General features: G+C 40.9%; 1 protein-coding gene across 1 annotated transcript in view; it reads right to left on the bottom strand.

Annotated features, from left to right (window-relative positions):
• The window catches only part of BANP (BTG3 associated nuclear protein), a 123,164-nt gene that overhangs the window by 95,447 nt on the left and 13,873 nt on the right, over window positions 1-13,844 (bottom strand). Inside the window, exon 5 of the mRNA XM_063410780.1 lies at window positions 376-498. Coding sequence (XP_063266850.1) covers window positions 376-498 — 123 coding nt within the window. The remainder of the gene's footprint in view (window positions 1-375; window positions 499-13,844) is intronic.

Raw genomic sequence — 13,844 nt, 5'->3', positions numbered from 1 at the left:
TCCTGGTTTTTCCCTTCTCATTGCCTTTGGGACTGGCCCTGCCCCAGGGGGATGAGGGAGGATTGCAGGGAATTCCTGGTTTTTCCCTTCTCATTGCCTTTGGGACTGGCCCTGCCCCAGGGGGATGAGGGAGGGTTCCAGGGAATTCCTGGTTTTTCCCTTCTCATTGCCTTTGGGACTGGCCCTGCCCCAGGGGGATGAGGGAGGATTGCAGGGAATTCCTGGTTTTTCCCTTCTCATTGCCTCTGGGACTGGCCCTGCCCCAGGGGGATGAGGGAGGATTGCAGGGAATTCCTGGTTTTTCCCTTCTCATTGCCTTTGGGACTGGCCCTGCCCCAAGGGGGTGAGGGAGGGTTCCAGGGAATGCTGACTCACTTGCTGAGGATGTTCTCCAGGGAATCGGCGGCTCTGCTCAGCGGCTCCTCCTGCCCCACCATCTTGGCCACGATGGAATTCTGCCGGTCGTTGTTGAGGATCACCGTGGTCTGAGGGACAACGCTGCAAAAAGGAAAAGAAATAATCACAGAGGGAATGGGAATGCGAAGGAGCAAAGCTTATAAATAATCCATGAAGAGATTTTTGGTTTAAATAATCCAGGGAGCCTCTGGGTCTCGTCCCTGTCCCGACATCGCTGACGCCGGCCATCCATCGAGTTTGACACCTCGAGGACTCTGATTCTGCCAGAGGATGGATGGCTCCAGTGGAATTACTGAATAAAAGTCCACGACCCCTGGGGAAGCAATGAGGAATTCATCAATTCAGGACACACAGGGGGAGGTCTGTAAGTCGCAGCTCCACCAAATTCCTCCTGGGAGAATCTGAGTGTTTGCAGAGGTGCCGTGGCCAATTTACAGGGTAATGCACCAGTTTCAGTGGGATAATTCCTAGGAAAAGAGAATTTGAAAGGATTTATTGCAAAAGAGGATGATGAGCATGGTTAAAGGGTGAGTGTTGTTCTCCAGGGTGGGGAGATGAGCAGCACAAGAAGCAGCAGAGCAAACAGGACCAGGCTGTACCTGAATAAAAACAAGACTAAACTACTTCTTGTGTGCATTTCACACATTAAAAAGCTAAAACCAAACACCAAAATCACTTAATGTGTGAGAAACCAGAAAAAGCTTCTCCTAGCACTCCTGAGGACAATGGAGAAGGAAAACTCAAGACGTGCTAAGTTTGCACTGGACTGCAAAAGGAAATATGAAATAAACAACTGTCTCCACATGCAGATGAGCCCCTGATCCGTCTGCAGGGATTATTCACATTACTGCCACACCACCACTCAATATTCTGACTTAATTTGAGACTTAAACTGTCCCTGCTGTGCTCAGGGAGAACTGAAAGGGAGAAATTTTGCTTTAGTTCCCCTTTGCTCCCCACAATAAAAAGCTTGCTCTTGTTTTCCCTGCTCAAAAGTGACTGGGGGTCATTTATTTTCCCTCGGCTAATTGCTGAAACACAAATTAAGCCAATCTGGTGACAGCAAGTGCGTTTCCTTCAGCTGTAGCAGAGCACACACTTGAACATTCTCGTGTCTGTGTAAGCCTGGAGTGCCAAATGTTCCATCAGCCAGGAAAGATCAGGCCCTGCCGTGGAGCTAACGACGAATGGATCCCGATTTTGGCACCAATGAAATGTTTGAGCCCAGATTTTTTGGCTCCCAAAGGGCCAGGCTGCAATGCCCAGGGAAATCCCAATGCCCAGGGACTGGGATCCCTCCAGTTGGGATCCCTCAGGGGATCCAGGGACCCGCAGACCTGCGCAGGCTCTGGGAGGTGTTTGGTTCATCCCAGACAAGCGCAGGCTCTGCCAGAGCTCCTCGTGTGCACTGGAGCTCAAATTTTGGAAAGGAAGAAAGAAATGAGGGGTTCTGTTCTCTCCTGTTATTCTCTGGAGAATCAGGACTTAGGGCACTTCTTGTTCCTGCACATTTTTATTTTTAAAAGAAGACAATTTCCATCTCTTCTCTCTGCGCCAAACATTTTAAAACCAGCAAAGAGCTGATAAATCAGGGAGCTGTGGCAGTGCTGGCACTCCCAGGCCAGCAGCAACCTGTGTGTGCTCATTACACCTCCCAAATCACCCAAAGAGCTCCCTGGAATTCCTCACACCCCAGTTTAAAATGTTTGAGTATTTTACACTTCCCTTCAGACCCTGTTCTTTATCACCATCTCCCTTGCAATCACTTCTGAAGGCCTGTTTAAAATGTCACTTACCAAAGCTTCTTTTTAATGAAGACTCTGAATAATTAATTTCAACTGGAGAGATAAATGCAATAAAATTACATTTAGAAAGTCCTTAGCATTCTGCTCTTATTAAGTTTGTATTTGAAAAAAAAAAAAAAAAAGCCTTAGCACTAAAAATTGGCATAAAATAAGGAACTGGGGGGGTTGCTTTGTTTTAGGAATGTTCATTTTTGTGGATTTGCTTGAAATTGTTCCTGATGTCCAATCTGAAGCTCCCTTGGAGCAGTTTGAGGCTGCTCCCTCTCCCCCTGTCCCTGCTCCCACCTGGCTGCACCTCCTGGCAGGGACTGGTGGAGGGTGACAAAGAATTTGCTTCCCTGTGAGATATTCCAGTCCCTGTTTTCAGATTTATTTAGAAAATCTGCTGAACAGACACGAAATTAAAAATGGAATTCTACGTAAAATCAAAATATTGGGCCAAGATGACAAAAATGCATTAAAATTCCTTAGAGCCAAGTGCATCCTTGGATTATTCCAATTCCTTTCCTCAACCCCTCCATCTCTTTCTGAACATGAAACAACTTTTACAATTCCTTCTGTACTAAAGCACAGAAAACACCAAGGAGGAGGAGGAGGAAAGCTTTGGATATTCCCTCAGATCCCAAGGGAATATCCATGATATCCCAATTTTCAGTGCTGCCAGCAGTCAGGGGGAAGAAGAAAGGAAAATATTCCAGGGGTCAGAGGGAGTTTCACCAACCCAGAGCGTCTGCACAGCCCCAGAACTTTCCATTTGTGCTCACATATTCCTTTTCCCTGAAGCTTTAGCACTTGGAGAGACTGGAACAGCAATTTGCCTCTTCTTGGATACAACCCTCCAAAAGAAATTCAAATACATGCAACCTGCAGATATTTGGGAATTTTTAAATCCCAAATGTACTGAATAACCCCAGTTTACTGAATAATCTTTCAAATTACAGGTGAAAATATCCCTAAAAAATAAACATACCAGCTAATGATTGCATATTTAGCCTCTGATTTTATTTTTTTTTTTTTAATACAAAAGGCCAGTCTATATTTTGCATAAGGAAATCGCTGCCAAAGGTCATTTTCAGTATGGAAAATGTGTGATTCAGATCTGCTCATTCATCCTAAAGGCTGGGCTTGCATTGCCAGTAACCTGCCAATCACCCAGAGTGCAGCCAGCGACACAAAAGAAATTTTGGTAATGCCAGGACCATCCTCTGCTCCTCCTCCAGCTGAGCTTTCCATTCGGAGAGAGAGAAAGAAATCAGGCAGAAAAAATCAGGCAGAAAAAATCAGGCATTTCTCTCTTCCATGAGGATCGAAAGAGTTTCTCTAAAAACCTGAAAATGACTTTTTGGAGGGAGGTTTTCAGACAGTTCCTCCCTTTGTCCTCACTCCCATGGATCAGTTCATGGAGAAGCATTAATGGGAAAAGGAGCTGGAATTTCTCTGGAAAACTCTCCAGCCTTAAGGAAAGCCAGGCTGGAAAAGAGCCCTTGAACTCTGCTATTTCCCACTTTAAATCAAGATTTCAATGCGCAGTTCATGCGTGGAGGAATATCACAATTATCCCCAGCAGGGAGAAAATCCAAATATAACAAATATTGCTGTACCACGTGGTGTTTTCCTTATTTTTTCTCTGGTTTATCTTTCACTAACACTCATGTCCATCCCCACCAACAGCCCCTCTTTGCTTTTTTTCATCGTTAATTAGGAAGATAATTAAAAAGTGCTCCTTCCTCCTGATGGGCACCTGCTTCCCTGGCTGCTGCTGCCACAGTGAAGGATCCCTGTCCAAAAAGGAGGGAGAAAACCCACTCAGATCTCCCTCTGCAGCAAACTGGCAGAGAATCCAGGAAAATATATTGGATTTATCCCAAACTGGGTGCAGGGAACAAACCTGGCAGCAAGCAGAGTGTTCACTGAGCAGGTACCTCTGCAGTTCAAGGTGAAATTCCCAAATTTCACCTTGCTAGAAAAGCAGCAGATCCATCATTTTCATGGGAGTTCAGGATTCAAAATTCCCTTTGGATGCTGAACATCCCCCAGAGCAGACATCTCGAGACAGCCCAGGAGCAGGAGCAGCCAAAGTACACCAAAAAAACCTCCTGGAGCTGCGAGCTGAGAGGGCTGCGAGCAATTTAGAATAAAAATGATGCCTTATCCAAACAATTTAAACACAGCTAACAGCGGATTTTCAACTCAAGTGAGTACAAATCAGAGATTTTTCCAAGTTACAAAATCCATCTTTACCTACAGAGGAGCCTCTGGTTGGCTGGAGGCAGGAAAACATCAATTATCAGCTTCAAGATTAATTTTAAATAATTTTTTTTAATTTAACTTTAATTTTAATCCAATTTTCAAAGCTGTTAAATTCTCCTGGGGATTCTTGCGCTCTGAGAAAAGCTGAACCCACCTGGAGAACTAAATTCCAAAATTCCAATACCCATTTCCAAGGAGTTCAACTTCCCAAAAGCCACAGGGGACCCCAAACCCTCCTGTGGCCAAGCCAGGCTTGTCCCTCCAGGGAATTTTCAGGGAATTTTCCACCACCTCGATGGGGACACAAATGATTTTAGATCTTGGTTAAAAAGAAAAAAAGAAAAAAGAAAAAAAGAAAAAAAGAAAAAAAGAAAAAAAGAAAAAAGAAAAAAAGAAAAAAGAAAAAAAGAAAAAAAGAAAAAAAGAAAAAAAAAGAAAAAAGAAAAAAAGAAAAAAGAAAAAAGAAAAAAGAAAAAAAGAAAAAAGAAAAAAAGAAAAAAAGAAAAAAAGAAAAAAGAAAAAAAGAAAAAAGAAAAAAGAAAAAAAGAAAAAAAGAAGAAAAGAAAAAAGAAAAAAAAAGAAAAAAGAAAAAAAGAAAAGAAAAAAAACCACAATAAAATTTAAAAATCTTTCCTTTTTAACACATCTGAAAGTGTAAAAATTAAGTGTGGTGACACAGGGTCCAAGGAATTTTTTGCCTTTAAGAAATACACAAAACCAGGAAAAATAGCAAAAAAAAAAAAAAACCCAGGAAAAAACCACCAATATTAGAAAAAACAGCAAAAAGCAGCAAAAAATAGCAAAAAATAGGAGAAAGAAAAGAGAAAAGATAGAAAAATATTTAAAAAAATAAAAAGAAAGGAAATAGGAAAAAAAACTTTAAAAAACATAGGTAAAAAAGGAAAAATAGGAAAAAATACCAAAAAAAAAAAAGGGAAAAAAAAGGGAAAAAAAAGAACAAATAGGAAAAACATAGGGAAAATATAGGGGGAAATGGGGAAAACCAGGGGAAAAACCCATCCAGGCCACGTGTGACATAACCAGGATTAAAAAATGCCAGAAATTACATTAATTATCAGTCTTCTACTTTTGATTATGGCCAAGAAAAGGCCGGGTCATGCCATAAGCACCAGGTCAATGCCACCCTTTTTGAAGATAAATGTACTCCTAAAAACACAACAGCACAGATATCTTGTTTTCAGGCAGTGTGGGAAGAAATTTCGAGTTATTCCCCTTCTTTGAGCCTGAACTTCCTGAGGCAGATAAGGAGCAGCAAGGGGAGATTGTGCTCAGTGGGAAATGAGGGAGCTGCCCTGACCCTCAGCAGGTTCCAGGAGGGAAATTATGGATTTAAATAGAAATTCTGGGTGTTTAGAAAACACAGTTTGAAACAGGAGGGAAGAGTTGGAATTTCTCATTATACAATTAGTTATTTGGAGATGGTTTTCCTGATTTTTTAATAAATTGTGGTTTCGGCAAAAGTCTGATTTAAGCAGTAAAATTTTAGGGGTGGAGGAGGCAGTGTTATAAATTGGATTTCAAGATATTAATTACAGGAAGTGAAGCCTCACTGATCACCAGGTAACAAATAAATTCAATTTTCCTGCAGACACCCCTGAGTTCTTTCTGAGGGGTTGTAAATAATCCCCACAGGTAAATCTGCTTTTCCTGCTTTTCCAAGTTCCCAGCTCGGTGCCCTTGCCACAACAGAAACATTTTCCAGCCATTCCAAGGATGCTTGGAATGAAATTAGGGATTAAATCTCGATTTTCCAGATCCCCTGAGGGCACCTTAAAGAAATCCCGCTCTTCCCTTGGTATGAAAAACACAATTTCAGGAGTTATTGGGAGCAGATTTCCTGCTCGTGGAACAAAGAGATGGAGCTCAAAATATGCAAAAATGTACTAAAAAAAAGGGGGAAAATGCTGTTTTTAAAGACATTCCAAGGGTTTTAGGGGAAAGCAGATGGGACAGGGGCTCCAAGCTCGGATCTGGGAGAGGTTGGAAAAGACCTCCAGGATCAGCAATTCCAACCCTGAGGCTGCTCCATCCTAGGGAATCCCTCTACTGCTCCTTTCCATCCTGCTTCAAGTAAAACTGGGGCTCTCCAATCCTGCTGAAATAAATGAATTATTTCTTTTTCAAACTCCAGTGTTTTAATTGACTCTGCATTTCAATTATGATAGGATTTTCCAAAAGGAAGACTGGTTGTTTCTGCAATTTTTAAAAATAGAATTCCTGGTATTTTAAACTGCTCTAAACTGGTACAGAAATTATTCTGGGACAACATCTAAATCCCTGTTATTTCCAAACCTTGTCCCTTTAATTGATTACCTGCTCTCCATTCATTTTCTTGCACTGGCAGAATTAACTCCCCAGCCTACAGGAAAAGTTTCCAAGGACTGCTTTTACTGCTGGATTTTCAAATTCCCTGCCATGGTACCATTCAAAATATTTAAATTCTGCCAGGCTGGAACCCAAAAGAATAAATAAGGCTTTTCTGCCCTCTTCTGTTTATTGTCTGCTCAATAAATTAAAGATATTGTGTGTAACACAGATAAAGATTTTTAGTGTTTCACTAAACATCACCCATTTCCCAACATCCATGAGGTAAAAACCTGCCCACTTTCATTAAATACAATAATTTTTTAATTGTTTCTTTAGGCAGAAAGCAAAGCTTGAGCCCGAGGAAGGCGTCCTGCACCTTTCTATTTATCCCTGGAATGTCTGTGCTCATGGAGCCGTGGAATGAAATGTTCTGCCTTCCCTGGAATTCATCTCATCCATGGGATTTGGCAAGGGAGGAGCTTAATCCCCATTTTCATATGTTAGAATTGATTTTAAATGTTCTTAGACAGTAATTAGACCACTAAATGTCCCCCTGATCTGTGTCTAAACCCAAATCCTGTTTGAGTCCCATGTATTCCTCTTTTTTCCCTTCCCAGAAATCCTTACAACTAAAGGATGTTGATTCTAAATGGAACTAAAAGGATTCCCTGAGGTCTCTGACCCAAAGCAAGTGTTTCAGCTGAGTGGGAATAAATAAACTTTATCCACACTGAGAGTGAACAGGAATCCTGCAAACCTCCCCAGTTAAAGCATTTCACATTTATCCCGAGCTAAATTAACAGGGAAAATGCACAATTTCCTAGCAAAAAAGTAAAATATCAAACCTGGTAACACATCTGAAACCTGTGACTAAAACTTGAAGGAGCTTTTATACCTAAAATCTGATTTTCAGTGTAACTTCCCTTTAAGAATTCAAAACCACCTCTTTGTTAAAGTTCATTTTGGTGTTTCAAGCCTGATAGGTACATTTGAAACAGCATCACTACAATTAAAAAGATCCAAACCACACTTTTTCCATCCTTCACTCAGCCTTAAATCATCAGCTGCTACTTGCTCAGCTCTCACTTGAATTATTGGGCTCTCAGAAATGATATTTCAGCAGAAACCATTAACTTGAGAAAAATTGCAGTGGGGAGAAGGAATCCACAGTTCAAATATTGGTCAGTCTGAAAAGTTTCCTAAGTGAATTCCACCCCATCCCAGGAATTATTGAACTCTCCAAAACACAGCTGAAAGGATGGGGGTTTTTTAAATTGTTGGTTTAATTCCACCCCTGACCTTTCTCTACTTAAATGCTGCAAGTCAGACACTGCTTCCCAATTTAGCAACAAATTCCTGAGCACTTGGCTCCCCAATATCCACGGAATGTGAAATTCCACAAGAATCTGCTGTGGGAGCTGTTTAATGCAAGATGTCACTTCCTCCTAATCCCGGGGGAATTTGGAATTAATAAAAACCCCAGCCCTTATTATCAATATCAGCTTGTGCTGCTGATAAATAGAACAGGTCACAGAAATCTTCCTCGTGAAATCCACGTGGCCAGGAAGGCAAAATAAAATTAAACCTCAAGAGGCTGAGGCTGACAAGTTTTGTGACAAATTAGGAGATTTTGGAAAGCGTTGTCATGTTTTCCAAGGAATTAAAGATGTCAAGTTTGGGGAGGCTTTTTTATTATTATTATTATTATTATTGTTGTTATTCCACAGCCAAAGAAACAACAGAACCCTGGATAACAAAAGAGGAGCTGACAGATAATCTAATAATGCTTTAATTTCATTTGTTCTGTTTATAAAGTCAATTTTGGAATGCAGGACAGGACTGTCATTGTCAGAGAAACTTCTCTGCTACACCTCAAGAAGGAATTTGGGGTTTTGATCACATATTCCAAGGCACAACAATTCCTCCAGGCTGAAATTCTGCTCAGTGCTGGCACTGGGGTGACGGCCACTGACTCCCTTCATGTACAAACCCACACAAAAGATTATTCACAAACTCAACCTGAAAACAGAGTGCTCAAAATGTGTGAAAACCCCTTCATCTCTATCAGAGCTGAAAACAGGAGCCTCAAAAGGCTGGAAAAGCAACAATTTTGTGGCCCAATCCACGAAATTATGAACAGCCATTCAAATTCTCACCCCCTTAATGGAAACTTCACTTTACCAAATTATTTAGCTCAAAAACATCCAAATTTCGCTTCCACTTCTTCAGTGCTCCTTAAAAATCTTGTGATTGTACCCAGGATTTTTTAATTCATGGAGTGTTAATGATGATTTTTGCACTGTCAATATTGACTCTGTCCCCCAGCTGGGAGAGCAAAAAAGAACGTGGTGAGATCCCAAATTGTGCAATTTTCCTGCAGCCCCTTCCCGCTCAATCCTGCAGGAAAACAGCCCCGGAATTCCACCTGGAACTGGGAATTTAAAATAAATGTTTGCTCCCGTGCCAGAGAGTGCTGGCAGAGAGGGAAAGGTTGGGAATTCTTCAATCCCAGAGGGTTCATCCCAAGCAAGGACACAAATCCAGCTGTGGTGGTGTCCAGGCCTCCCAGAATTCACTGTCTGCACATTTGCTGCTGGCTGAGGGTAAATAAAGGAAAAATAAAGGGTAAATAAAGGAAAAATAAAGGGTAAATAAAGGAAAAATAAAGGAAAAATAAAGGAAAAATAAAGGAAAAATAAAAGGAAAAATAAAAGGAAAAATAAAGGAAAAATAAAGGAAAAATAAAGGAAAAATAAAGGAAAAATAAAAGGAAAAATAAAAGGAAAAATAAAAGGAAAAATAAAGGAAAAATGAATAAAGGATGAATAAAGGATGAATAAAGGATGAATAAAGGATGAATAAAGGATGAATAAAGGATGAATAAAGGATGAATAAAGGATGAATAAAGGATGAATAAAGGAAGAATAAAGGAAGAATAAAGGAAGAATAAAGGAAGAATAAAGGAAGAATAAAGGAAGAATAAAGGAAGAATAAAGGATGAATAAAGGATGAATAAAGGAAGAATAAAGGAAGAATAAAGGAAGAATAAAGGATGAATAAAGGATGAATAAAGGAAGAATAAAGGATGAATAAGGGATGAATAAAGGATGAATAAAGGATGAATAAAGGATGAATAAAGGATGAATACAGGATGAATAAAGGATGAATAAAGGATGAATAAAGGATGAATAAAGGATGAATAAAGGATGAATAAAGGATGAATAAAGGAAGAATAAAGGAAGAATAAAGGATGAATAAAGGATGAATAAAGGAAGAATAAAGGAAGAATAAAGGAAGAATAAAGGATGAATAAAGGATGAATAAGGGATGAATAAAGGATGAATAAGGGATGAATAAAGGATGAATAAAGGATGAATAAAGGATAAATAAAGGATGAATAAAGGATGAATAAAGGATGAATAAAGGATGAATAAAGGATAAATAAAGGATGAATAAAGGATGAATAAAGGATAAATAAAGGATGAATAAAGGATGAATAAAGGATGAATAAAGGATGAATAAAGGAAGAATAAACCTGGATTGCTGCAGAGTGACAGAATTCCTGCAAACCTGGGGAGCTCCAAAGCTTCTCCAAATCAAACCTGGACAACTCAGCCCAAATTTCTGCCTCTGTAGCTGATTCCCTCTCACCCCAGACACTGCTGAGTTGTTTTTCTCTGCCTCCAGGGAAATGTTTTTCCAGGCCTGGAATTCCGTGTGAGCTCGGGCTGATTCATGGACCTGCACCTTGAAAAGAAACCCCTCACCCTCGCACGATCCTCTGCTCCTCAAGCCATGCTTTGTTCCCAAATAAAACAATTAAAACCTTCCTGCAAATTCAGGGTCTTCAGAAGCAGTTCCAAGAAGGAACAATTAGCTCTTAAATTGAGTTAAAACCAGCAAAAATCCTGAAGGTTCACAATGTTAATTTATTTATCACTGAGTGAAATAAAGGGATATAAAGTGGTTTACATCCCCTAATGAGTTATAATATCAACTGCAGTGAGCACAGGGAAGAAACTCAGCAGCCACTGCTCACTGATAAGGGCTGAGGAATTATTATTCCTTCTAAAAGTCTGGATTAGCATAGTGGGATAGTTTATTATAATCTGTAAAAATCCTCCTGATAAAAAAGCAATTAGGTTGGCCAAGGGGTTTGTAACTCACAGAAGAAATAAATATATAGATATATATAAATTTAAAAAATAGAATTCTGGCTATTTTACTGTTTATGCACCAATCCCTTGCTTATATTTCTTTAGGTTTGTTCGTTTTCCTAAAGATTTTATGCAGGAGCAATAACATTTTTGCTAAATCTACACCAGTCCCCCTACAATTCATTCCACACCACATTCTCTGCTTTACAACCTCATTTAAAATCATCTCAACTCTCAATTTTGCATTATTTGACCCCAAACCCACTTGCAAACAAGGACACAATCAGCAGAAACGCAGCTCTGGAATTTGGGGGCTGTGGAGCCAGGCTCTGCCAAGTGGCACATTGCAAAGTGGGTGGACAAGTCTTGTTCTCCAAATCCAATTAAATAGTTTTGCTGATTAAATGTAATGGCAAAACAAACATTGTAATGATTCAAAACCTACAAAAATACAGCAAATTCAAACATCCCATCTGCCACCAAACTGCATCTAAATTAAAAAGCCAATGTTCAACCCCCAGAGAGTTTTGTTCAAGGACACCAGCACGGATTTGGGCTCATTAATTGAGTACAATTAATCTACAGTTCCATGCTCATTAAACACAAAAATATAAACGTTTTTATCTCTATACTTGTTATCAATTAGCCACAAATGCATACGGAACAGAATGAGATGTTTGTGGTCTCTATTTCACCTGTAGCAATAAAAATGGCTCCAGGAAAATACCTGAGCTCCACTGAGCTCTGGATTTTCTGAATTTACACCTGAGCACCTCCAGCCTGGCCTTGGGCATTCCAGGGATCCAGGGGCAGCCACAGCTTCCCTGGGAATCTGTGCCAGGGCCTGCCCACCCTCCCAGAGAGGAATTCCTTCCCAAAATCCCATTTAAATCCACTCTCTGGCAGTGGGAACCATTCCCTGGGTCCTGTCCCTCCAGCCCTTGTTCCTTTCCATCTTTCTCCTCAGCTCTTTCAGGTCCTGGAAGGATAAAGACTCAATAAACGTGATAAACATGACAGGGACCCAATCCTAAAGGACCTTGCAGCCTGGCTTGTGACACAAGATCACCCTGAAGCTTCTCCAGGTGAACAATCCCAGCTCTCCCAGCCTTTGCTCCATCCCTGGGATCCTCCTGGAGCCTCCTCGGGGCTCTGCCAGCAGCTCCAGCTCCTCCCTGGGCTGGGGCAGCTCTGCAGGTGGGGTCTCACTGAGGGGCAGGGTCAGGGCCAGCACCCCCAGCTCAGGGAATGCCACGGGCCCAGTTCCCAGCCAGGATCCTGATGGATTTCCTGATTTATTCCCATCCTTTTCCAAGAGCTGCTCTCCCATCTTCCCTGACAGCCTTTAACAACCACAACTTTTTGTCCCAGCAGCAAACCCAGCATGAGTTTGGTGGCAGGAGCAGGAGGAGGAGGCTGGAGAATCCCATTCCTGTGGAGAAAATGAGAATCCCTATCCCAAACTTACGGGAAGCTCTGCCTTCTGTGATGGGTGGGGAAGAGAGAAGGACACAGAGCTGGAACAATGGAACAGCCTTTAACTGGAAACAATCAACAAGTGATAAAGGGATTTATGGATGAAGGATAAGGAATTCAGGGAAATGTTCTGTCCCTGTGCAACTGGAGTGTCCCCAGTGCCAATTTAAACACATCCAGCCATGGTCTGCTCCAGAACAAAAAGCCCTCAGTGCTCTCCTGGCATCACACCTTTGATAATGTGCAACCTCAGACCAACAGCAACAAATATTAGGGGCAGAGACTCCTGCTGCCTTCAAGACTTCTGTCCAAATGATGGTCAGGCTGGCTGAGGAGCTGTCAACAAAAATTCGTAACCCAAACCAAAAGATGAAGCACCATCAACAGCCAGGACAGATTTCTGATGGGTGCAGAGATTTAAAAACAAACCAAGCAGCTCAGGTCTGATAAATCCCTTCAGAAACTCAAAATAGCACAATTTACAGAGGAAAGCATTCAGTGAATATGAATTAATAGGGTCCCAAAGGGGCCATGGGTTCCTGAAAGGGTTTCTGAAGCCTTTTGTGCACAAACCACACTAAAAAGTTTTATGTGCAAGAATTTAAAGATCTCTAAATTAACGACAAAAAAACCAGCCCACGTTTCAAGAAGATTCGAGAAGAAACAATTATTGAAGAAACAATTACTTAACAAAAACCCTGAGTAAAACTCTGGTTACTTCCCCTATGATCCAAGTCTTTATTCCATGTACTTTCCTCTGTGATTACACAACTCAGCCATAATTAATCTTTTCAGTGCATGAAGCCCTCAAAAGCAGAGGTAAAAGCAGACACGGCACCTGCTTAAAAGAAAAATTAAATGCCTGCACACCTTTGTAATGGAGAATCAAAAGTAGCTATTTAGAGAAGTATGAAGTGTTTTCCAGCTAGAAAAAAAAATGAGAAAAGGAGGAAGAAGTGTTGGAGAAAAGAGTCTTTTGTTAAGCAGATTTTCTCTGGCTGGGATCACCTCGATGATAAGATGACAACACATCAAGATTTAGGTATTTAAAACCACATTAGGGGAGTGAGACACAAAGGGACTGCAGGTCAAGCCTGATCTTTCAGCAAAGTGCATTAGATTATTCAACAGATTTTCCATCTCCAGCTTCTAACTCCAAAACAAGCAAAGAGATTTTTCTAGCAGGATTCTTTAGCAAACAAGCTCATAAAACACACCCCATTGTATTTCTGGTGAAGAGAGGTAAAATGAGAAGCAATTAGAATGATGATGAACTCATTAAGTCAAACCAGCTATAAATAAAAGCAGAGCAAGTCTCAAAAACCTGTCTGAAAGAGCTGCTGAGGCTTTTCCAGGGGCTGGATGAAGGAGTCTGGTTTAAGTCAGGATGAAATGTGGGAAGAGCTGCAAA

Source organism: Prinia subflava, chromosome 13 (genome assembly GCF_021018805.1).
Source record: "Prinia subflava isolate CZ2003 ecotype Zambia chromosome 13, Cam_Psub_1.2, whole genome shotgun sequence".
Taxonomy (NCBI): Eukaryota; Metazoa; Chordata; class Aves; order Passeriformes; family Cisticolidae; genus Prinia; species Prinia subflava.
The sequence above is the reverse complement of the archived record's forward strand: the minus strand, read 5'-3'. Positions and strand labels throughout refer to the sequence as shown.